The sequence below is a fragment of the Anopheles maculipalpis genome, chromosome 2RL (assembly GCF_943734695.1).
Source record: "Anopheles maculipalpis chromosome 2RL, idAnoMacuDA_375_x, whole genome shotgun sequence".
Lineage (NCBI taxonomy): Eukaryota > Metazoa > Arthropoda > Insecta > Diptera > Culicidae > Anopheles > Anopheles maculipalpis.
This window is the reverse complement of record NC_064871.1, coordinates 97,607,079-97,632,206: the sequence shown is the minus strand read 5'-3', so window position 1 is coordinate 97,632,206 and position 25,128 is coordinate 97,607,079. Positions and strand designations below refer to the sequence as shown.

At 46.6% G+C, this 25,128-nt stretch overlaps 5 protein-coding genes across 5 annotated transcripts; 4 read left to right on the top strand and 1 right to left on the bottom strand.

Moving 5' to 3' along the window:
- Positions 1 to 843: 843 nt before the first annotated feature.
- On the bottom strand, positions 844 to 1,736 carry LOC126568456 (homeobox protein B-H2-like). The gene is made up of 2 exons (XM_050224937.1): positions 1,722 to 1,736; positions 844 to 1,566 (listed from the first exon to the last, which is right to left on the bottom strand). The coding sequence occupies exons 1-2, from the start codon at positions 1,734 to 1,736 to the stop codon at positions 844 to 846; spliced, it is 738 nt and encodes a 245-aa protein (XP_050080894.1).
- A 3,953-nt stretch (positions 1,737 to 5,689) lies between these two features.
- Positions 5,690 to 9,199, top strand: LOC126568678 (basic-leucine zipper transcription factor A-like). Its single transcript, XM_050225193.1, has 7 exons — positions 5,690 to 5,838; positions 6,094 to 6,290; positions 6,358 to 6,510; positions 6,572 to 7,720; positions 7,782 to 8,151; positions 8,211 to 8,872; positions 8,938 to 9,199. Exons 1-7 carry the CDS (start codon positions 5,739 to 5,741, stop codon positions 9,100 to 9,102), a joined length of 2,796 nt encoding a protein of 931 aa, XP_050081150.1. The 5' UTR covers positions 5,690 to 5,738; the 3' UTR covers positions 9,103 to 9,199.
- A 487-nt stretch (positions 9,200 to 9,686) lies between these two features.
- LOC126568547 (MD-2-related lipid-recognition protein-like) lies at positions 9,687 to 10,448 on the top strand. Its single transcript, XM_050225044.1, has 4 exons — positions 9,687 to 9,849; positions 9,918 to 10,037; positions 10,105 to 10,274; positions 10,348 to 10,448. Exons 1-4 carry the CDS (start codon positions 9,747 to 9,749, stop codon positions 10,444 to 10,446), a joined length of 492 nt encoding a protein of 163 aa, XP_050081001.1. The 5' UTR covers positions 9,687 to 9,746; the 3' UTR covers positions 10,447 to 10,448.
- A 3,638-nt stretch (positions 10,449 to 14,086) lies between these two features.
- On the top strand, positions 14,087 to 18,574 carry LOC126568677 (echinoderm microtubule-associated protein-like 2). Its single transcript, XM_050225192.1, has 7 exons — positions 14,087 to 14,324; positions 15,332 to 15,649; positions 15,762 to 16,074; positions 16,296 to 17,853; positions 17,997 to 18,084; positions 18,149 to 18,375; positions 18,448 to 18,574. Exons 1-7 carry the CDS (start codon positions 14,090 to 14,092, stop codon positions 18,571 to 18,573), a joined length of 2,865 nt encoding a protein of 954 aa, XP_050081149.1. The 5' UTR covers positions 14,087 to 14,089; the 3' UTR covers position 18,574.
- Positions 18,575 to 21,497: 2,923 nt separating this feature from the next.
- LOC126568026 (rab-like protein 6) lies at positions 21,498 to 23,602 on the top strand. Its single transcript, XM_050224422.1, has 4 exons — positions 21,498 to 21,624; positions 21,719 to 22,374; positions 22,508 to 23,341; positions 23,409 to 23,602. The coding sequence occupies exons 1-4, from the start codon at positions 21,498 to 21,500 to the stop codon at positions 23,586 to 23,588; spliced, it is 1,797 nt and encodes a 598-aa protein (XP_050080379.1). The 3' UTR covers positions 23,589 to 23,602.
- The last annotated feature ends 1,526 nt before the right edge of the window (positions 23,603 to 25,128 follow it).

Genomic DNA, 25,128 nt, shown 5'->3' with positions numbered 1-25,128 from the left:
TTTTTTTTTTTGTATTAAAAGAACCAAAGCTAAAAATTTGTCATTGGGTCTTACCACAGTGCAACCGTCCAGCTGAGGGGTAGGACAGTTACAACCGCCCGATTAAAAATTGAATTTAGAGGGTTACTCGCTTAAAAATAAAATTATCGCTTTCGTGGACAAAAAGTATGCTGGTTAGGAAAGCATATTTTATTCATTATAATGGAAGTTATATGATATCTTCGTTTTAAAATATGTTATGGTTTATCATCTTTACTGGTCACACCTACCCTATTTATTTTTCAAAATGTTTTCCACTGTTTACAAAATGAAGAGAAGCTTCGATCTTCGATTACATCATTTATTTACATATGCTTTGAGTTTCTAAAACTCGTCTCTCAATTCATGCTTGGAATATTACAAATAACAAAAAATTGGTTTCAAAAAAATATACTTTAAGCAATGTAAGTGTATAAAATGTTTAACTTCATCCATTTATCGCTCCAAAATGATGTAATCTTTCCTATTCCCAAAATATCATTCTATTACATGACATTTATACGTGTATGACATAACTTTGTGGTTATAAATATTACATACTCCATCCTTACATCATCTCATCTTTCCATACTATTTTTAAAAACCACTACAAACATTTTGAATTTCAAATGTTAACGGCATGCGCTTCATTTAACACGACACCATGCGATGGTTGCCGTTAAATCGTTTCAATCAACTGTCTTGTGTATTAAACACACCCACCCATTTCGTTAATGAATGTGAAAAGAAATTGGAAACATTCTCCTTTTTTTTTTTTTTGGTTTTTGAAATAAATATTTTATTAGACAAACGCTAGAAGCACAACTATCCAGCAATATGCTTGGGCGATGGAGCAGCCAATGCAGCCTTTACCGGTTGCGATTGACCTGTGTGAGAGTGATGCTGCTGGCCGTGGGTCATTTTTCCCGCTGGAAGTGGCACTTGTCGCGTGATGTGATGCAGTGGCACAAAGTTACGCTTCTGATGGAAGGAAGGATGCAGTGGGTTTAGCTTCGGAGCGATACTTTTTGGAATGTAGGATCGGTAATCCTTCTTTGGTTCTTGGGCAAACTGCTGTCGCAGATGTTGCACGGTAGCAATGCTTGAATGAGTAAATCCTTCCGATGCTGCCGGATGATGATCGACCTTCACGTGCAGTCGCTGATTGTTATAGGGAAGCGCTGTATGACGTTGTTTGCTCTGCTGGGTGTGGGATTGTTGAACAGGGGGTTGTTCTTGGTGAGAAGCGACATTGTACGTGGACTGGACTAGGTACTGCTGATGTGGCTGGAAGAGATGCTGTTGCTGTTCGGGTTGTGCTGGATGGTAGACGTGTTGCTGATGCTGTTGAGCTGGCGCCGAGTATTGATGATCTTGAGGAGCTTGATGGTATTCCTGAGATGTTGCATAGGGGCCTCTATCTTCCACAGAGTGCACATTCTTCAACGCATGGGGAAACACATTCTCCTGCCCTGGAGCAGCGCTTGGGTAGGAACCGTCCAGCCCAGGAATCATCAACAGCACTGCAAAAAGACAACTTGCCAGTAGCTACAAACAGAAGCAATAATTAATAATCCAACGGGGTGAAAGGGAAAACACCAACAAGGACGGAGAAAGCGCAGTTGTTTGATAACATTTGTTTTATGTCTCGCCAAAAAAGCAGTAGCGGTATGATGGTCAAGGAGCCGGAACGAAATACTTACCATTTCACCAGCCATCATCGTCTTCGCGAGTGGTAGGTTAAAGTTTTGCTATCGAAGAAGGTGATGAACTGCGGGAGATTGCCGGGTAGTTTGCACTGGTTGCTTTCGGTAAGTCACGTGACTCTCTTACTACGCTGAACAGTGCTGAAAGTGAACTGATGCTGGTGCTGGTTATGTCCGGTGGTTTTTATACCTTGCCAAGTTGTGGACCACCAAAACACCGGTGGCCACGGATTGGTCATCGATGAGCGGAACGTTGTATAAATCTTCTTCCTACAACTGTCACGGCGTTGCGCTTTAATTGTGCGCATCGATTCCGCCAAAAGTAACCGGGCTGATATAAGTGAGTCTTAATCATATCGTTCCTCCCCTTCTCTGGTTGGTGCAGTCACTTTGACGATTTTTTGGACAACAATAGTTGCCAATAAATGGCGCGTAATCGATTTCCACGCGGCCTCCGTGAAAGAAAGAATGAGATGTAATAGGGAGCATGATTTTGAATGTCATTATTATTGGATAAAGTAAATGTTTACTGATTTTTTATAATTTAAAAGCTTTGTTGAATTCAGAAATATTTCATTATTAAATTATGTTAAATATAGTTTGGTGCAATGTAATGATTTTACGAATGAAGCTTGATTGATGCTTAGAATTTTTTAAGATAAATGCGCTGTTATCTTCGTGATTGATGGAGTTTTGTGTAAGATTCCTTTGAATTTTTCTCCGTTGAGCAAGCAAAAAGTTCCCAGGATGTAATGCCAAAGAAGAAAAAGAATGATTTTTTTATAAACAAAGTCACAGGTCCTATGGCTAATTAATTTACATTACATTACTTGCAGTAACTTGCAGCTGAAGCAAAGATATAGTTTCAGCAAATTTGCAGGCAATTACTTACGGTTTGCACATTTTTATATACGTTTGTTTATGTTGGTTGTCCCTCAACACCAGCTCAAAATAAACAGTAAACATCGCCATCAATGGACGCTCCAGAGCGAATTGAAGAATCTGGGCTAGACAATCATGCAGTGTGCTCAATCCATGTCTTAACCGAGGGATCTTAACCGTTCAGAAGGGGGGAAAGACTCCGAACCGTCCCGAACCTGTTGCTGCTGCAAATGATGCAAAAGAGCAGCGAGCTGATTGCGATGAAACGGTACTCATCCCATCATGTACGCTGGATATGCTTGCCAGTGGCTCACCCATAGCCTTTTTCGCTGAAACGGCCTGTTCTCCATGTTTTATGCTCCCCGTACATACATCTGCTGTCTGCCCCTTTTTCTCTTTCTTTACTGCACTGTAGCCCACTGCACGCACACGCACACAGACGTGCCCAATCGTTTCGTGGGGAGAATCCGCGATCGCGGTCTTTTCCTCGCGATGCCACCAACACACCATTCTACTTGCGAGTTTTATTGCTTACGAGCAACACCTGGTTTGGGTGCGTAAAGCGGCGACGGTGCAAAGTATCAATTCATTCTTCGTTTGCCAGGTCTGCCTCATGGCGCATAGGGTGTCGGTTTGTTTTTTAAGTCATCTTTTCGTCGATCATATTTCACGCAGATAGCACAAGATCACGCATTGCTAGCAAACAGTAAAGGTGAGTATCAGTGTGAAGTATTCAAAATCACCTGCGTGTTTAGTGGTTCCCGAGTAGTGTGAAAAGCAACAACCTGCGTTCATACCTGCGACGACAACTAGGTTCATAGCTCACAGTCCAAAGCAACGTCTTGCAGGTGGTAGTGTCTTAAAGAGGTCCAACCTACCTCCTACCTTGCTTCCATTCATGTTCACGCGTGCCAGCATAAACAAGCATAAAACATGTTGCTGCTCACCAACACACTCGCACAGCGCGGTTTACGGACTCTCACTAACACATTGGTCACATTCCCCGACCAGGGAACCGTTACACCTGGTTCCGAGAGATGCTCGTTCCATCTCCATCTGGCCCATGCTCAAACAGAGTGAGAGAGCGAAGCGTTTCGAAAAAAAAAGCGAACGAAAAACCTGTTGCGTCCATTTCCGCGCTGAAGATCAAGCTGGTTTGCGCCTGCTGCACACGGTTCTAATCCCCGATCGAGGCTTTAGCCTTATTTGCCGTGCACCTATCGACCAGGACAGGATGAACGGGAAACGCGTTACGTGCGCTATTTTGTGCTACGATCACTTGTAAGCTGCAGTTTACGATTGGGGTGCCAAGATCCTTTGATCGTTGTCTACGCAACTATCTCAACGTGGCGTCTCTTTGCTTGGATCCTCACCAGCTTTTCCGTGTGCCAACGGTTCGTGACATATGGTACAGTACTAGCAATGTTCTTATGTGCAAATGATCTCCACAAACGTCTAAACAAAATTGTGTTACGTGCGTGTTCTGTGTGCAGAAGGGGATCGAGAACCGATAAGTGTCTTTCCTTTACCAACTGGCCTGCAAGAACACGAACCGCAGAACAGAAGGAAAATGGGCCGTTAAGCAAAATCAACACTGCGTGACGCGCAGCCATCCGCGTGCGAAGATCGTGTGTACCTTCTAAGTGGCTGGCAGAGCATGTGTTTGTCTTAAAGTGGAAAATGTGAGCTCTAAACCGGCGACTATCAAATGTATTCCCTGTGCTCTTTACTAAAGTGACTTTGGGCAGTTTCTGTACGATCCCTAGATGGATTATTAACCCTGTTCTGAACTTCCGGTGGGATCGAAGATTTGTGTTTGAAGTTCAGCTCACCCGGTTCCAGAATACAGCAGCTAAACAGGATCAGTGTTAGTGAAAAACAAAAAGAAGAAGAAAGGGGTTTGAGAATAACCTCAATCCTACGAGCCTCAGACCATGCATACCGGATGTGAACAGTGGTTGACTGGACTCCCCCTATTTTTTTTTTACGAAACAGAAGACGAATGTGCCCGACGTACAGTGCAGACTAACCACAACAGACACTCCACTGTTAAGGTCTTAATATTTGCGCACTTCACCCAGAGGGGATTTAGTCTTTAGACGGGGAGATCTTGGCGAAACGATCTCGGCTCTCACCCACACCGGGCGGACAGGAAACGAAACCGGGGCTACATAATTATCGGGGAGCGTCGGGGGAACTGCGTACAATGCTGGGAACGGTTCGCATACTACTTACTCCCGGGGCGGCTGGTTTCGTCGGTTCGTCGTCCTATTAATCCCACCGTCTTTTTTCCTCCACTGGTCGAGCGAGGTTCGCTCGCTCATTTTCTCTGCCTGTTTCGCGGGCAGACCATTCGCCTTCGAAGATGCCACGGTGCTTCTGTTTAATAACTTTTCCACATCAAAATCACTGGAATGTGAAATTTAAATCAATTGTTTGAAGTGAACATAGCGAAGCAACAGCAGCAACAGCTAGAGAGTGAGTGTGTTTGTTGTTGCTTCCTTCTTTCGGAAAGGGTTTCATCGCTCATGTTTTCCCCCTCGGACGTTCTTGACGGGTGAGGCCAACCGTAGTGAAGCAGTCAGCGCCCTATTCTTCCCTTCGTCACAATTCGGAGGCCATGCTGCAGTGCCGTGGCCGTTCCGCGACGGGGACAGGCTAGTATTACTGTACGAACCCTGACCGAAGCAACAGCACGCGCGCGTTCCTGCTTCATTGCACAGTATCGAAAGTGTAGAAGAAATCTTCCTCTTAATTTCCGTGCTCCGTTCCGCGCTAAACGGATACCGCGATCTTCTAGTTTCCAACCGAAAAACATCGCTCCAAAACTTCTCAGGCAACGATAGTAACCGTGCGTCTTCCCAGGCTCAATTATGATTGTCTGGCGCTACGACGAATCAGTTGTTTCCGAGTGATTAATAGCCCCGGCGTCATCGTTCGCACGAAAATTTATTCGAAATTAGCTCACCCGCGTAATTGGATGTCGTGGAATTCCAACCGTATGAATGGTGGTGGTTCTCAAATGTCTCTGAGCTTTTGAGCACCACCGATCGCGAGCGTTTTGTTGTGGTTATCGTGATTCCCGGGGATAGTAATTTTCGATCGAGCGTCAAAAAGTGGTACAACTACAAGATGCGCGTTAAAACGCTCAGACAGATAAAAAACCAGCGGGGACATCGTAACCACCACGGCAGCCACCATAACCATCACAGCCATGTGGCAACCAATGGTAGTAGCAGGCAGGAACGAACGCTTGATGATCTTTAATTTGAAATCGTCATCAAGTCAGTCTTTAACCTTTAAGCCGTAGCTGGCACTTGAGCGTTAGCGGCACGAGCCATATCGCTAATTCTCACGCACAGCGCGCTCCCAGGGAGTCGAAAGGCACAAACCACCCTACACAAACCTCATCATTCACCGCTCCATTTAAATACGCTTTTAATCGTTGTGTTTCTTCTGGCTTCTTTGCTTCTGGCTTCGTATGCAGCGATCGAGGCGCACCATTTTTCCCCCGAAAGACTAAACGCGTTGGTGAATTGCATGAATCCACCGTACAGAATGCCGCCACAACCGCTCGGTGCGTACGGTATGCAGCACGATCATCACTCCAGCATACCGGGGACGGCATCGACGGAGGCACATGCACTCAACACACCGCTCCGGACACATTCGTCCAAGTTTCCGGTAGGTTTTCGTGAACTGGTGCAGCGTGCGTGTGGGTCACGGTGATTTGAAAGTTTTGCTCTTTTAGATCGAACGGGAACTGATACTATCGTCCAACAAAAACTCCTCCAAAATCCCGCTTATGCAAGATAACAGAAACACTAGCATTCCAGCGCTCTTGAATCGATCAGCAACGTCCGCAATAGGGCCCGATCTGCCGGTGAAACAAACACAAGCATGGGTGAGTGGTCATGCTCTTGAAGTAACAGTTGCATCACTAATTGCTTCATACTATCTCCTAGAACCAACCACAGATGGACGCAATCCATTCGGCCGTTTCTGGTTCCATGCCACGCACGATCGTGCGCTTCCCGGAAGATGTGACAGCGCTTGCCGATCGGGACGGTAGCTTCCAGAGGGAAAAAGACTCCACTACGGTGAAGAAATCCGTCACCAAGACTTATCATACGCTAAAGGATTTGATCTCGTCCAAGTTCAAAAAGGACGCTAACGAACAAAGCGATGAACTGAACAATGTAACCTCAATGCTGCACGGCCACCAGTCGAACTTGGATCAGGGTCAATCAAGCAGTCAGCAGCAGCAGCAACAACAACAACACGGGGGCAATAATCAGAGCGGATCGTATATGTATAGCTCAGCGTCCGACAATAACTTGCTGCAGGCTCAGTCCAACATAAACGTGTGGCCGTCCAGTAGCCAAAGCAATTCCCCTCTGTACTATCACAAAAAGTTCTCCGATCCGGCCGAAGGTTTCAGTGCCTCGAAAGCTCTCTCGCAGCCGCAGCTAAACATTGGCGAGCAGTCGAACCGCCAGACGCAGCACGTGGTCAGTATGCTGCCGGCTCCGGTCGACGGAACAGATAGTGACGATGGTGGATTTCGGCAGCATAGTGCCACTCGACAAACGAATCAGTCCATGCCGAATGGATCCAGCCAGAGTCAGGGCGCGGTGATGCATGGTAGTCGATCAACGCCTCAGCAGCAACCTGCCTACATCCAAAACTATCGGCACAATCATGCTCAGCAGCAGCAGCAGCAGCATCTACAGCAGCAACATCACATGTCGTACCAGCAGGCCCTTCATAACGCTAAACAGCGAGCAGCAATGGAGAGTGGATCCAGCTCGAACATTCAATCTTCATCCTACAACACGACCGTTACGGTGGGAGATCAAAGTACAAGTCATCACCATCACCATCACAACCATCATCAGGGAGAGCCGGGAATGCAAAAGCACACTATTTCGGTGGACGTAAACAGTGGTTCGTCGGTCAACATATCTACCGGAGAGTCGCATGATGCTGGAGGGTACGATAAAAATGGCAATCACTCGTCCAACATTGATTCTGGTCGTGGTAGTTCCTCGATGGCTACCGCTAGTGCTGACGCTGTGATGGAGAAAAACAAAGTCAAATCGGATGGTGAATGGGTAAGTGTGGCGTGGGGTTTACTTGAGTCTTTTTACTGTAATGGCTTTCTCAAATTTGAAGGTCGATGTAGTTGATGTGGAACTGCGTAACATTCTTGAGCCGGGTATGAAATCAATGAATCTTCGTCCCGAAAGCACAATGTCAGAAAGTGCTTCTTCGATGTCTCCACCACTGCCACCGCTCTCTCCCCATGAAGCATACAACCATAGTACGGGGCAAATTAGTGGCAATGTCCAGACGAAACCTAACAACGCTAGTAAACTTCAGAAGCAAGAGTACGGCACCGATACGTACAATCGGGCAAGCAAAAATCCACAGCCAATCGGGCCTTCGAAAGGGCAACCATCTCCCAACACAATACAGAACTACATGAACCATCTGAAGCTATCCAGCAATAAGAAGCATGAGCAGAACGCCCTGAAAAAGCATCGTTAGTAGTTCGAATTTCAATATCATTCCGATTTCTAATCACTTTCTTCTTTGAAACAGTGTTCGGTCTGGATACTGATGTTGCATCCGTCACCAATACGACACGCTCACTGGATCTCGAATCACTGCTCGGTGGTCCATGGGATGGCGCTCAATCGGTGTCGGAGTCGGAAACGGATGGTGGCGGTTTGCAACAAATTCGCAACCAGCTCGAAGGGCTCGAAACGATGTACAGCGAAGTACTGAAAATGCTGGGTAATCGTATGGCCACTAACGAGTCTACACTTCGGGCAAATAGACGTCGACGCCACGGTAGCATGTCATCCCTTCCGTCTAGCTCGATTAGTGGCCGTCCAATCCGCGATCGGCGAAGATTAGACGAACGGCGTAAGGTGCGTGATATTAAAGGCATCAACAAACGGTTTCAGCGGCTGGAATCGCACGTAGTCACGTTGGCACGCAGTGTAGCCCATCTTTCGTCGGAAATGCGCTCGCAGCATCTCGTCTCACAGGAGCTGGAGGAGTTGCGAAACGATTTAGCACTGTTGCGCTCACAATCGATGCACAATCTCCCGATGAACAGTAGTGGCAATGGCAATGCTAATGCATCCGCTCGAGAACCGATAAACCTGACCAACCCAAAGCGGGTGAAGAAGCTGACGAAATTTTTCGGTGAAGATCCACCTCTGATGAAACTGTTTCTCAAAAAACTCGGCTATGAGGTAAGGATGCACTGGATCAAGCTAACCAACTAAATATCTCTACTAATACGGTTAATGGTCCACAGAAATATGCGCCCATCTTTGAGAGCGAGCGTGTCGGTATGATCGAACTGCCCTACCTGGGCGAGGAAAGGCTGCAAAAGATGGGCATTCCACTCGGGCCGCGACTGAGGATTCTGCAAGAGGCGCAAATATCGCTGTGTCGCGATACGACACTCTGCATCGTTTAAGCCGATCGGAATCGTACGTAGTGGACGTGACGTGTGTGAGCCAAAGAACTGAAACAAGCAAACAAGTATTTTAGACATTCGTGCGAAAGTCTCTCTCTCTCCCTATCCCGGTGTAAAAGAATAAGGAAACGCCGGGTGCTGCTGTTGGAAATGAAAATCTCACTGGCATTTTTGCGGTCGTTTAGCTTATCATCCCATCCCCAGTGATTTAGAGAATTACGAAATTAAATCTCATTAATCTTTGAAACGAACGTTAATAGCTGAAAGATGCCTTTATTCATCTTTTCGGGTAGGTAATATCACAAGAATACTAAAAGAATAGCGAATGAGAATCAATCTCAAGTGATACGGTCAGAACATTGACCTTAGAAATAAACGGAATTGCGGTCCACACAACGTCATCGGTATGGCTCGAAAGACCTCATTAGATTAAACGCAAGCGATTAAGCGGCTGCGTTGCAGTTCGATCCTGATAATAGGACAGCAAAAACACTGCCCATTCATCGCAAAGACGACTGATCGGTTCGTGTGGAGAGATGCCATCTGCCTCACTAACGATCATCGGCTAGCTGCTCTTTAGTTGTTAGCGATTGCTTGCAGCAGCAACAGCCACGTACATTAAATCTCCTCTTGTGTCGGTAAAGATGAAGTGCGTTCAAACAGTTGTGTCCGTCGTTCTTTTACTGGCCCTGTGCCTTCACGCAACTTCGGCTGAAGTAGTGAACTTTAAGAAATGTCCTGGCGAAGGTGGGCAGCGATAGGAATCTCCTGGATCTATCGAACAAGTTTCTATTAACTCGTTATCCTTTTGATAGCTTCTGAGAAATGTACAATTCACGAGGTTTCGATCACACCATGCCCAGAAGCTGAGGAAGGTCGTGCCTGCACCGTGTACCGCGGAACGAACGTTAGCATAGTATTCGATTTTACACCCGGTATGCAAGAATTGGATTTGGAATATCTTTTCCGTGTAGTAATTCTATTGTTCCAACCTATCGTTAGAATTCGCTGCCAATGAGCTCACGGCCGATGTGGCCTGGACGAAGCCTAGCTTCGATCTACCCTTCGTTGGCATGGATACGGCCGCCTGTAAACATACAAGCTGCCCGGTGACATCTGGCAATCGGCAAACGTACGCCTACAATTTGCCCATTAAGAAGACTTATCCTCCGGTAAGTGAATGCTCCATATTAAACGCAAAAACTATTCACGAGGCCATCACGACGATTTAACTTCTTCCCACAGCAACATTACGACGTCAAGTGGAAGCTGACGAGCGAGAATAACGATTCCTGCTGCTTCATTGTACAGATCAACATCACCAAGAAGACCAAGCGCACTTAGGCCGAGAAAGGGTATCTTTACATGGTGAAGATGGAAGCGTATAAATACCAAATTTCAATTATCAACCTATCATGCTTTATGGGTCGTTAAAGTGTCCACACCACGGGGTTTTAAAGAAGTAGAACAATACATTCGGTGTAATTGCTTCACGAACCATGTAATAAACGGTGGAATTAGTTGAAGATCAATAAAACGGCCGCCAACGGACTAATCTATCTCTCTGGGCTGGGTGAAGCACATAGAATCGTCACTATCGCTATTCGTAAACATTGACCAGACCCTTAACCTTGACATCACCAAAGGCGTCCGGTGGCGCGTGAAGCACCTTCCAAAGACATATACTCACACATACACACACATGCGCTTGCGCGCGCGCCCCCAAAAGGTCATCGGTGCGTGAGGAACACCAGGGAAGGTGTTGATACCACACGGAAGACAGAGTGGGAAAGAAAGATTCGGGTGCGTACGAGCAAGCAAAGGCCACATCTCGCGTTCGACACGTATATGTTGTGTGCCAAATTGGCTAACCGATTCATTCAACACCCCCAGCGGGTTGCGCCGTCTGTAGAGGATTGTGATTGGGATTGGGATTGGGAAAGGGAGAGCTAAGTAAACCGAGGGGGGGAGGGGGGGTGGGGAGTGGGTTCGGGTTTTCGCTCAATACCGTTTTTGGAAAGAGGTTCAATTCCACCATAAATACATACACCTCTCCGAGCGAGGTCGGTAGGCCCCTGTTCGCTATGGCTATAGCGTGTGCGGTGTGCGGTAGTAGCTCGGCCAACGATCGGTCAACTTCTGCGCGGGGATACAGCGAATGATCGTGGTGCGATTCGACCAGAATTGTTCATCCGGCGCAACCGTGTGCACACGAGTTTTTCGGTGACCTCAATTGGCGGCTCTGCTCTGCTGGCTGTTAAAGAGTTGGTAACCTTTGCCAGCTTCGAGGAGCAACCTGCAACTTGGAAGCTGCTAATTTCTTAAGGATCATCGTAAGCAGGATATTCCCAGGACGCTAAACAGATGATAAAGTACCATCGAGTGCGATCATTAGGTAGGTTTACAAAAGAATTCGTTACAAAAATCAGTGAGCAGAAACTCTTTCTCAAATTTCTTGCCATAACTTCCAAGGCCAAAAAAACACATGTCACGTGATGCAAACGCTGAAGAAAAGAAAGGGCGATGCATATGTTTTAAAAATTGTGGCGCCAAGAATAAAAGTCCTCCTAAAGGATCAAAAAGGAACCAGCATTTTAAACGTGCTAACGGTCGAATGCCACCTGTTCTTTGGGTTGGGCTTAGGACCCTGTCATATGGTCATGTTGTAAAAGCGGGAGAAACCTTATTACAGCTTACTGCTTCCCTCCGGACGACGTCACAGGTACGAGATAAATGCGTGAAGTGCTTCTCTTTTACCGGTGTGTGTAATATCAAAAAGGTGCGTTTGGTACACAGAGCACTACGCACACAACCTGGTTGGTAGGGCTGTGTGTTGGTGGTGTTTGTGTCGTCGCTGTTCATCTCTAATTTCCAGGGGGAACACACCGACTAGGTTGCACTGTGCATTTCTCCTAAACCATCGCGATTTCTAGCTGCGCGTACGGCTCTCCTCTAGCAATCAAGCAGGCAGGTCAGCTCGTGTCAGCTGCAATCGATCGCGAAAAGTAGTGATTTTTGGTGTGATTCGTCGTACAGTAAGCCATGAGCACAGCTTGCTAGAAAGCTCGGCAAAACGGGGACCAGCCAGGGAATTGCCAGGGGGTTTCGTGTGCAAATTTGCGTGACAAAAAGCGACATCTCGTTCATAAATCAAGCAGTGTTCTCTCGAGTGTGCACTTTGGCTGTGCAAGCCAATTAAGAACCGCAACCAACGCGTGTGATAAGTGTAAATATTTGGTGACAACATAAAGCATCATCGTATAGTGTTCAAGTGTGTTTACAAAAGTTGATCATTGTGATGCACCCTCAGGCAAGCTTTAGGTGACGTTTTGGGTTGCGATTTCGAAAGCTCCAACAATTGCCGCAATATTGTTCTTTTTTTTTTGCACCCAAAACACCCTACAACGGTGGAAACTGGAATGTCGCTGGAAAACAGCATAGTTGCCCTACTTTCCGCACCACCGTACGACATTCCTACGGCGCGTGTACATCCGACAGCACAGTAGAAGCTGTGGTGGTGGTAGTGGTGGTAAATCCCGATCGGTAGGTGGCTGTTTGCCAAAAAAGCCGGAACTAATAACAGACGAAAAGAAATAAAACATTATACCCGAATTCCGCAACGCAGAGGAGTTTTCGCTGCTCTTACAGAAGCAGTCGTGTGGCAGGCGTACGTTCCTCCGTTCCTTCCTCCGTACGTTCCGAAGAGCTCCAAATACCGGTAACGGTACACATAACCGAAGTCGAAGAAAAGCTCTCCACACTGGAACACTGGAAAGGAAAGCAAAACTGTGCCACAATCCGTACACAGTGAAAAGAACAGAGGCCGGTTTTCATCTCGGGCCCGAGGAGTAGAGCAGAAGCATATTAAGCATGGGAAATTGTGAGCTACTTAATTTTCTTGTGACGTGACACCGAGAGCAGGGGCTGCTGCTGAGAAATGGTTCATTCATTCTCGTAAAGTTGAACCGATCGCTTCGCGGCTTTAGGTGAGCAGCATAACTGCTGTTAAGACACTATCTAAACAACAACAAACCACCGGTCAGAAGTCGCCTTATCATCCGCAAGAAAAGAGCGAACGTGTCGAACCGCATAAAACACTCGCCGTTGTTATCTCATACGCAAGTTCGCGCTCATTATAAAGCCTTCTCGCGCTGAACGCATGCAAACGCGGTGCAAAGGCATTAATATTCCACACCCTGCGAGACACGTAGCCGTTTGGCATTTTATTATTATTTTTGCCGGTGTGCGGTTTTTGCTGCGGTTTATCGCGCGCCTCGCCAACGAGCACAGCTGAAGAAGACAAACATACACAGACAGTTGGAAGGCGGAAAATGTCCACCGGAAAGTTCATTCTTACGAGTTGCCCCGGTGATGAGTAGGAGCACAGGAGTAGGGTGGAAGAAATCGGGCGATGATGGTACCAGCTCGTCCCCATGTTTGGCCATACCATGATGTCATTCGATGTGTGAATTAGCTGAAACATCATATCCCATACGTTCTACGGATGTGCTGGTGGGAGAGAGCTTTCGATTGTCCGAGGAACGGGTTAGACGTAAGCAAACAATTCATCCACAAGCAGTCGCATCGGCTTGCTCCCGATGTGCTCCCGGTGTGCTAACTAATAGCGGTGGATAGACGAAGAAAAAGCCTCCCCACGGGACTTTAAATAATAACAAAATCAACAGCAAAGGCGTGCGAGACCTGGCCGCTACTCCTCTCTATCGATCAAAGTTACCTTCGCTGTGGCGCGCTGCACATCAATTCTGATTGTGGAGATAGTGTGAAACGTTGTACGATTCCATCCATCATAAGGGCCAGTTTGAATTGATTGAACAAGCGGTACAAACAAAAAAAATCTTTACATCATCAACCTTCAAAGTTTATCTATCCAACCAGCGGTTTAAACAATCCGATACGCTCAGCAAGAGACGTGTTGTTTGAGTGTTTAGTCGGATTTTTTTTCGAACAAGTAACTTTACTCGTAACGATGAGCAACGAAACCGATCAGGAAACGCCTGCTTCGGGTGGAGAAGGGGACAGTTTAAAAAATTCTACCATGCCGGTTCATCATCATCATCATCATCATCACATAATGTCCACTAGTGTGGAGGAGGTGGACGAACAGGTACTGGATGTGGTGACACAGTCATCGACGACCACCGTGGATACCAACAGCAGTAGCCGAGTGCAAAAGTCATACAAAAATTTGCATGAGTTTTCGGGTGAGTAGTATAGGGACTTCCAGTGGAATTGCTGCTTTTTTAAGCGTTACTCTAGGAACCCACAACAACGCCCACTTATTCTTTGGAGCATTGTTGATGGAGTGCGTCATTGCCATATCCAGCATCCTTGAGAAATTGATAAATAAATGTAATTTTCTTTTCGGGTTTAAAACTCCCCAAAAAACAAATAGTCCGCCCCCACAGTCCATTTGTCGTCCACTGCATATAGCTTTTTGCAGAGACACTTGGAAGGAGGTGTACAGTGATTGTGCAGCGATAGAGGAGTCTCGATGGTGATAATAAATAGCGCAAAACACAACAACTCTGTGGCTCCTTTTCTCTCGCAGTGCCCCGGCCCTTTGGACTCTATCTCTAAACATTACAAAGCACAACAAAACACCGCAGCTGTCCGCGCGAATCGTCGAGACGGTATCACACAGCGAATTCCGTAGCATTTCGCTGCTACTGCTGTTCCCTTCGTGTTGTAGTAAGGGGTTGATTAGAGCGCATGTTCCTCGTGCAGAAACGGGGAAGTACGTCCAAAAACCCATCCGTAAACAGCTGTCACCTGTGCTGTCGGACAGACGTCGTGGGTGTTTTGTGACCGGTGTCCCTTTTTGTTTTCGTTGTGGGCCGGTGTTTTGAAATGTACCATTAAGTGTCCACGTTGCGGGATGCGATGGCTTGCGTGAGGTGTGAAAATAATTCCACCTAGATGTGTGTATGTGTGTTTGTGTTGTGTAACAATCGGTAACTATTTGCTCAATCACACTCTCCACGCAAGGGGTGTCCAAATGCCGATATGTCCGCCGACCAACCCGTATCGACCTCCAACACTAAGAGGCCTACAGACTCAACGAACGGTTCCAAAGAATGGCGTAAAGTGTCTCGATTTACTTTTTAATATAGTCTTTTAGCAACTTAATTCCCTCAGTATTGCAAGGTCATCATTGCAATGAGAGAGTGTCCTTGAACTAACGAGTTTTTTTTTCTATTTTTCATTGCAGAGGAAATGCTGGAAACGGAAAAAGCCGGCCTAGTGGAGCGAGTGTACGATCTCGAAAGGCAGGTACTGGAACACAAGGATGAGATCGTTTGTCTCAAGTCCACACTGGCCGATGTGTTGCGTCGACTGGCCACGATAGATAACAGCTACGAGAATAGCACGAGCGGCAGTGGTCGAGGTGGGACCGGAACGCCGGCGGGTGTCGGTGGAGCAGCGGGTCCAGGCGGACATCATGCGGTCAGTGATAACGCGTCCGCCAGCGCACAGAATAGTTTATCCAGCAAAAGCTTCCGCTTCTCCCGCAACACCCTCACGAGGCGTAGGTGTACTTTTTTCTCGCTTCATTTCTTAGTATCATTAATTCCCGCAGTTGGAGTTTCGCCATGCCTGGCAAAAAAATATGTGTTAATTTCTTATCACTCGCTTTTTAGTAAATTCTACGGTAGAGGAAAAACGCTTCGGTCGAGGGATGCCGTCCCGTGTGACCAGCTCACCGTCACGGATGAAGCCGAACCTCGCGCAAAAAGCCATTCACTATTCCAACGGCTCGCTGCATTCCGACTCGATGAGCAGTCATTCGATCTCACCTGCCCCGTCCCCATCACCGAGACAACCGAACGCGATTGCTTCGGCCAACTCACACCATGCACTGCTCGCCTCTTCCGGCATGGGAAAGCGCTGGTCCTCGACAGGGGATTTCGTTAGTACACCGGGCAGTCCGAGCGGCACAGGAAGCAGTGGAAGGTGCGTTACAATTTATTTATCACGCATGTCTTTGAACCGGATTTTACAAACATTCCTAGCGATAAGTATCTTATCAAGCATAAGCGGGTGCAAGTCTCGCAAGTAGCAGCAACTTATCAGATTTGATAATTTATTGTGTTTATTGGAAAAGTAGATTGTATTTTAACGATGTTCAATGATGTCCTAAATGTCGTATTTGTTTCTAATTTGCTTCACCACAGCATGTCCCGGTTTTCGGCCAAATCACTGCTGAATCTCAGTGGCAATTCCAGCCGCCAGGGCCAATCGCACCCGTACGTACAGCGGAAAAACGATGACGACGAGTACGTGAAGCTGTACATTAGCGGCCGCCCAATCGTAATCCACATTCCCGAGGCACAACTGTCCACGTACGAACTGACCAAGGTACAGCCGGCCCCGAACAGACGCTTGCGGCTCGATTGGGCGTACGGATACCGAGGCAAGGACTGCCGGTCAAATCTGTACCAACTGCCGACCGGTGAAATGGTGTACTTTGTGGCAGCCGTTGTCATCCTGTACAACATGGACGAACATACCCAGCGCCATTACCTCGGTCACACGGACGACGTCAAAAGTTTGGCCGTTCATCCGAACAAACTGCTGGTGGCGAGTGGGCAGTGCGGCGGGCATGAAGGTCGGGAATCGCTCCCACACATCCTCATCTGGAATTCGGTCTCGTTGGCGACGCTAAATCAAGTTGGTGTTGGGGAGTTTACCGGCTCGATCAATTGCATCTCGTTCAGCCGAGCGGACAGTGGAAGCATATTGGCCGCTATTGACGATTCACCCGACAAGATCATATCGATTTGGGACTGGCAAAAGAAAGATGGTGGCCGTAAGATCACGGAAACAAAGTGTTCAGTCGATACGGTCGTTGCGGTAGAGTTTCATCCGCTCGATAAAGGACAGATCATTACGATAGGGAAGAATCACATCGCCTTTTGGTCGCTGGATCAGAACGGCATGCTCTACAAGCGGATGGGCGTGTTCGAGAGCTTCGAGAAACCGAAGTACGTGACAGCGATTTCGTTCACGCAAACCGGTGACGTCGTGACCGGTGATTCGAGTGGTAATTTGGCCGTTTGGAAGCGTGGCACCAACGTTATCAGTCGCTTCCTGAAGAAGGTGCACGAGGGTCCGGTGTTCACGATTTGTGCACTGCGCAATGGTGGATTCGTGACGGGCGGTAAGGATGGATTGCTGTTACTGTTCGATGATGCACTACACATGAAGGCGGAACAGATAGTCGAGGCACATTTCGGTGCGGTACGAGTGGTGGCCCAGGGCAAAGGTTCCCAGCTGCTGGTCGGGACGACGAAGAATTGCATTTTGTCCGGAGACTTTACGCTTAGCCTTGTACCGATCGTGATGGGCCACACGGATATTCTGTGGTCGTTGGCAACGCATCCACAGGTGGCTCAGTTCGTTACCGGTGGTAGGGACAGACTGTTGCAGCTGTGGGACTCTCTGTCGCATTCGGTAGTGTGGAGCAAAGACATTGGCGAACCGATTCATTCGGTACAGATTGCCAACGGTGGGGATGTGATTGTGGCGGGAGGTGTAGGTGGGCGTTGGTCCGTGTTTGATATCGTTACACGTGAACTGTTAGCGACGTATACGGATGGAGCGGAGGTGATACAGTGTATGCAGTTCTCCCCCGATGGAAACCTGCTGGCCATCGGTTCCAAAGACAACTGCATCTACATCTATCAGTGTACGAAAGTACCGCACCGATTTTCCAAGATTGGCAAGTGCACGGTAAGAATGATTACATAAATTACAGGGATTTTTTAGAGATACTTGATTACCTTGATACTTGATGCTTTTGCATTAGCAACAGATCAACCCTGTCACTTTATGCTGTTGATGACTTCTTATACTTCTCTGCTATTTCTCCACAGGGTCATTCTAGTTTTATTTCTCATCTGGATTGGTCCAAAGACAGTCAAATTTTACGGTCTAATTCAGGCGATTATGAATTATTATATTGTGAGTGTGGTTATCACATTCCATTACACACCGTTGCACTAACGAATCTTCCCGTTCTTTGCAGGGAATCCAACGCTCTGCCGTCAAATTACGAGCCAAAGCACGGTGAAGAACCTCGAGTGGGCCACACAGAACTGTTCAGTGAGCTTCGAAACGATCGGCATCTGGCCGGAAAACTTTGATGGTACAGACATCAACAGCGTGTGCAAGGATGGTGAGGAACAATTCCTTGTGTGTGCCGATGACTTCGGCAAAATTCGACTGTTTAGTTTTCCAGCATCGCAGCCAAAGGTAAGTTTTCTGTAGAGGCAAGTACCGTACGATGTACAATACAAGAAAAAAAAACAAATCTATCCATTTCAGTCACTATCACATAGTTACAAAGGCCACAGCAGCCATGTAACATCGGTACAGTTTATGCACGATGGCGTTCGTCTTTTATCGGCCGGCGGTATGGACACAAGTGTACTGCAATGGAGAGTAGTGTAAACGGTTGTAATACGACGTGCGACCGAGAGTTTCACATTCCACAAAGATTCACAAAGCATTTTCATTTCCCTTCCAAATCTGCCGCGGATCAGCTGTTTTGTATGCTTTCTCGTATGGAGAACGATGACAATTTGAATCGCGTTTTTGCGGATGAACAAAGTTTATCTTATTTTATCTAGCACCGATACTAACTTATTTTATCACGTTTATTAATAAGAGTAAACCGGCGAATAAATTAATTAATCGTTCAGAAATGCTGTGCTATATTCAGAGAAGATTTTTTTTAATGCAGTAGGTAGGTAGGATGTAGCTAGAGGTTTTTTACAATGGCCATGGACCACTGGTTTGGTGAATAATCCACGAATGTTGTGCTGTGGCATTTCAAGTTCTGTTTTGGAACAATTTATTTTTTTACTGGTCTTCACCCGGTGCATTTGAATTTTGGTCAGCTGTCATCTCAGTTATTTGAATGGTTTCAGGAGTTCAAGCTCATTTTTTAATTTATCTTTAAAAATGATATTGTTTAAATGAAAAGCAAGAAGTTTTGGTGGTTTTATAGTTCTACAAATATTACAAAAATAATAAGTTTCAATGGAAGTTAAAAAATCATAAAATTTCTTCAAAAATCCCCTTTCTGCATGAAACCGGAAAAGCAATAAAAAACTGCACGAATGTTTGTCAGCGAGCCGGCAGTTTGGATTATCCGTGCTAATATGAAAATACCACGGATTATCGCGCTAGCTATGTTCTGCTCGATTTGCAGCGTCTCGAGCTGGGACAAGTACTCGAGCAGGCTGTACTTCCGTTTTCGTTGCCGAGCTGATCGGACGTGTGTCGCGTGTGTCTGCCGAAGGAAATTTGTGGTTAAGTTAGAATAAAGTGTGAGTTTGGAGATGAAATGTAGTTGAAAATGGGCGCGAAAGCTGACACGTTGGGATTTGTAACGAAAAAAATCTGATTATTGGTTTGGAACGATGAATTTCGATCGTTCCCGAGGGCGTCGTTGTCTGCACACGGCGGTCGGCATTTTACGCATTATTGGACAGGCTTGGCGTGGTTTTCCCCCTCTGTTTCATGTTGGCGGGGCGGGTGTGCTCTGTTGCGGTTTGAAAGAAAGATTTTCATCTTGGATATCTTTTACCGGGCCGGGGTGATACGTGCAGTCGTTATATGCGGGAAATGCGATGAATTTTCGGTCGTTTCCTTGTATGCCAAAAGCATTTTATTTTCTGCAATTTCTGTGGAAACGGAAATGTGTTCCTAGTGTGTTGTATCCCCTTCGTGCTCGCATAAAGCCGCGAAGCGTGTGATGTGGTGATGGCTTTAGCTGGGATACCATTTCCATCGAAGAAGCATGTGGGTTTTACAAGCTTGAGTCTTGCTTGGAGAGTATTATCAACGTTTCTATGTGGTCAACCGTATCGAGTGATGTTCCGCAGTATATTTCTGTGACTTTCGTAGCTATTTGAGTTGAAATCACAGGAGTATACTGTGAGATATTGCCCGGTTTGTTCAACGGAAAAAAGGCGGGGTGTTTCAGCTTGCCTTCAGTTCTGTGAACCGTCCGCCATGTGCTTGTTAAATATGATGAAGCATCGGATGTGAGTGTATGTGTGTGTGTGTGTGTGTGTGCGGCTTCTCAATTTTCCCGTATTCTATTGGGCGTGCTGGGCTGTACCGAAGAACGGAAAAGGTAACTATCAACGTTGAATGCATACGCTTGTGTGTTTGTGCGTGCGCGCCATAACCACAAAAATATGTACCCGTGGCGTATGCAATATTCGTCCATCGTGTGTGTGGTGTTGCGTTTGGTGGTACGTTTCGCCATTTCTGATGAGTAACCGGTCAAATTTAGCGTGATGATAACACTTTCAGAGCCAATCCAATGATAACGGATGATATCAACCATATTTTGTCCAGAAATCTGAGCTATTTGCCGGCTTCATTATAGAAGGAATGTGTGTGAAATATACACCGCGCCGCGCGCACACAAGCGATGAAGAAAGAAAGTGGGATATAGAACAATTTACTAACCTCACATTTCGTTTTATTTCTCAGGTATCTCGCGCTCAAGGCCCAGGCTGTAGTACAATTTTCCGGCGCGAGTCTATCGAAATCGTGAAGTGGCGGTTCTTGATCCAATATTAATTAATCTATACTTTTTTTTAACTGCCATTCGTTTTTTCGAGCGCGTGATCATCTCTCGGGCCCGGGATGTTATGCAACAGTTAGGCATGTTAAATTTGATAGATAGTTAAATATAATGAAGCGTTTAAAATAATGACGAAAATGTTTGTTTATTGTTGTTAATAATGAACTTCCGAATAATTGTTCAATAGTAGTGGTGCTAAAAAAAAAAAGATAAAATTTATTAGAAATTCAAGAAAAGCACATTTAGAGAGGAACAGGTTGTTTTTATTTTGTGTTGTAGTATTCTCTTATGTTGTTTTCCGTAGTAAAATTAGATTCTGAATTGAGATTTCCATTCAATTCACCGTGCGGTGGCGCACGCATGCGGTAAAAAATCTCGCCATGTGAGTTAGCTTTCAACGGCTTATTGGAAGTGACGAAGCAAGCGAAGCTTTCGAACATAATCCTGCATGCAAGCTTTTCGAACAAGCGTCGAAACTCGTTTGACATTTGTGACGTCATAAATGTAACGGACTTTTGACGTGTTTCGTTAAAAAGATGAAAACGCTTTTGGTGCAGAAATGTAAACAAAAGGAAAAATTAGGATCGGGTGGGCGGACGGACTAGTGACAATACCCTCTCGGGTTTGGTGGAAATCTACCAGCTGTTGTGTGGTGGCCTCGAGGAAAATTTCACTTCCTAAAGCAACAGTTATCGCATCAGTTGTTTGTTATGTGTGAACGGCAGTAGGAAGAGGAGAGTAGTGCAACCACGTCCCCACGGCCAATAGAGTCATGTTTTCAGTGTTTAAGAAGCTTACGAACAAAAACGATGGCCCAGCAGTATCGATACCAGAGTCCGTCGGGCAGACGATGTCTGATTCACTCAAGAAGCGATTTTCCCGTGGCGTTCAGTATAACAGTATGTATTAAATCACTTCCCCCAGCTCTGTTCTCGTTTTGATACTTCTGTTACTAAAGTGTATCTTCTTCCGATTGCTTTCTCCTCTCCTCAGTGAAAGTTGTTATCAAGGGCGATCGGAATGTTGGTAAATCTTGTCTGCTGGAGCGGCTACAGGGAAAAGCGTTCATCGAGCAGTACACACCGACGGAACAGATACAGGTAGCCAGTATCCAGTGGTCGTTCAAAGCGACCGATGATGTCGTGAAGGTGGAAGTTTGGGATGTGGTCGATCGTGGGAAATCGAAGCAGAAAAGCACCAACCTGAAGCTTACGACTGCTACCGGACCAGGTGCAGAACCGGACATTCCCGTGCTAGATGCAGAGTTCCTGGACGTGTACAAGGGCACACATTGCGTCGTGATGGTGATGGACATAACAAAGGCTTGGACGTTCGATTACGTTTGCCGAGAGTTGCCAAAGGTTCCGTCGGACATTCCGATACTGTTGCTGGGCAATCACTGTGATATGGGACATCATCGGGTGATTACGGCCGAGCAGGTGCACGGGTTCGTGGAGACAGCTAGCCTGGAACGCAAGGCGGAGATCGTGTACGGTGACAGCTCGATGCGGAATGGGTTCGGGCTGCGGTTGCTGCACAAATTCTTTGGCATTCCGTTTCTTTACCTTCAGAAGAGTGCTCTCGAGGCGTCGCTTAGAAAAAACGCACAGGATCTCGACATCTGCCGGTTGGAGATTGATGAATATCAGGTGAAAGAAAGAGATTTATATATAGAGCGAGAGAGAAAAAGAGAGATTGAGAGCGAGAGGGAGGGAGGGAGTGTGTGTTGTTGTGTGGATTTCGCTTCCAAAGTTCGATCCTAATGTTATTCTTTCTTTTCAGAAATCGGACGATTCCGACTATGGTCGCTTTCTGGATGCTCTCATCAGTAAAAAGAAAGCACGGGAAAGCACCACTCCAGCCAGTCCTACTGATCCATCCGTTATTCGACCGACGAAAAGCATTATTCTCGGTGGAGGTCATCCGATCATTGTGCCCGATCGGAATTCTCATCTGGCCGTTGCATCAACGACAGCCGTCAACACAGCAAAGCTCAACCCACAACAACGGCACCAGGAACAAACGGCTCGCAGTGCTACAATGGCAACCCTTTCGTCCGATATAGGGTTCGGAAAGATCGACAATGTGGATGAGTTTTGTCCGGATGGAGGTGTGTTGGACAAGTCGTTCCTAGAGGATACAGTTGATGCTGGAGCGGGGCGACAATCGTCCAACTTTTCACCGACAGTTGAAAGTGATGAGGATGAAGATGAACGACACAATCCACTCGTGTCGAGGTTCGATGAGGAAGATCCTGGCGGTGAATTGGCTGAAGTGGCGACGGGTGTTCCGGACAAGCCATCGGAGTCAAGTGCTGTCCCAGTAAACCCTCTGCGAAGTGAGCCAGCAGAGTGTTCGGTAGTAACCCTTACCCCAACTCCCAACTACCAGGAAGACGTGGAGGAAGAGCAGGAAGACGATGGCGTACGGAAACTTTCGTTACTGAGCGTCGAGCTGGAAATGGGACGGATAACACCGGGTGCGAAAGAAAAGATGAATCTTGCCTACGAAGGCTGGTCTATGATCGATACAAAGGAACGCCGATCACCGGAAGGTGGCGAAGATGTGGTGTCCACATCCTCGGTAAACCGTTCCAAGAGTTCATCGGAAAAAAGGGTAAGACAAACGAAAGGCAGAGAATTGTGTCAATTTTTTGATGTTCTCTTTCTTTCCTCCATTCCAGTCAAAGGATAAAGACAAAAAGCACAAGAAGAAAAAATCGAGCAAAGAAAAGGAGGACGGCAAACATCATCACCGGAGCAGCAAACGCAAGAGCCACGTGGACGAGTTCCTGAAGGAGATGCAATCGAATGCGGCGGACGGTGGTGCTTTGGTGGATGACGATGCTTATGAAGCGCTCTGAGATTACTCCTCGAACTGCCGCGGACGGCGTGGACAGGACTGTGGTCAGAGTCCGGACGCCGCCAGTTTTCACGCGAATTTATGATTCTTATATTCCACAATAATAATGGTTAAGCTTCTCTCACTAACAACACTACCAATCGGGTCCTCCCGTTGCTGTTGCTCAGGTCAGAAGACGACCACGCAAGCAAGGCACGCGTTTGGAGAACTGCAAAGTTTACTAAAAAATATATATTATAACATGTTTTAATCAAGTCAAAGGGGGTCGGACGGCGGCCCCAGGGTTTTAGTGTAGGAAGCCGTTTCCGAAGAGGAAAAACGCGCCCGATTATTAGTGTAGGTAATCGCGAGAGATGGTCCCTTCTTTTTCTTATTGACGTACCGACCTAGACTTGCTGATACCACGTAGTTGGATAGTCAGTCCTCACTATGGGGGGACGTTCCGGATGGGATTTGAACCCCGGTCCTGCCGTTTGAAGACCGGCGCAGCTGTCGCCTATACCACCGGGCCGCCCCGGTAGACCGGTGGTGTAGACTAGAGGGACCCTTATGAAGCTAATTTTGGGGGTTATTTTTTTGTATGCTTTAGCTAATCAAGCCGTCCTTTCTATTCGTTCGCTGCGAAAGCGAATGAAAGACACAATTTAATTAAATGACCACTACGCTTCACGGTTATGTCTATTGCTGCTGGTGCAATCCAAGCACCAAGTGCAGTGAGTGGGATGGTACTGAATGTGTGTGTGGTTTCCGTTAATGTTACCACATCAAAAGACCATTTTCCAGTTCCTTTTTTCATCGACCAAGTGGATCTCTGGATCCAAATGCTTCGAGTCGAATCGAGGAAGCAAGCAAACAGCATTGAAAATCAAATGCGATGAAACAAGACGCACTCGTATCTAAGGCTTCCTACGGTAGAAGGGATTACCTTTTTTTTTCTCACACTTCTTCAACATCGGGCGTGTTTTCGCTGTTTGTTTTTTCCTCCTTCGTTCTGTCTTACTTTTTAGGGTTTCCTTCGTTGTGTCGTCGGTGAGGATGTGAGGTTTTGGTCACGTGTTAGGGTAGAGGTATCGATGTGAAAAAGGAAACAGGTAGAAGGAAAGAGAAACGAAAGGCAGCATTGAGAGGAACCACGGTGTCATGATGTGAGAACGTTCAACACGAAGTTTCTCATGGTAAGCAAGGTAAGAAGGACACAGTGTAATTTGAGCAGTCCACAGAACAGTCAGATATGGATGTTCTGCTAAAGAGGGATGTAGTTTTTTTTTTTGTTTTGATCTTTATTGATACGAAATTCGTCTGCGGAAGACGCTACACGTGAAGCCATCATTTCAAATTGTCCTTCTTGCGATGCGGTAAATTTTGGCAGCGAAACCAGTTTGGTTTTTCGTTTACAGGTATCAGAAGAGCATCGAACAGAAGAGGTAACCTACAGATTATCCATCGATGCGGAACTGGTACTATCAGCGGCTGTGATAGTATCCCAGGTCGGAATCGGAAGGGAGAGAAATCCTCTCTTTCCACTTACTCCTTACGAAGCA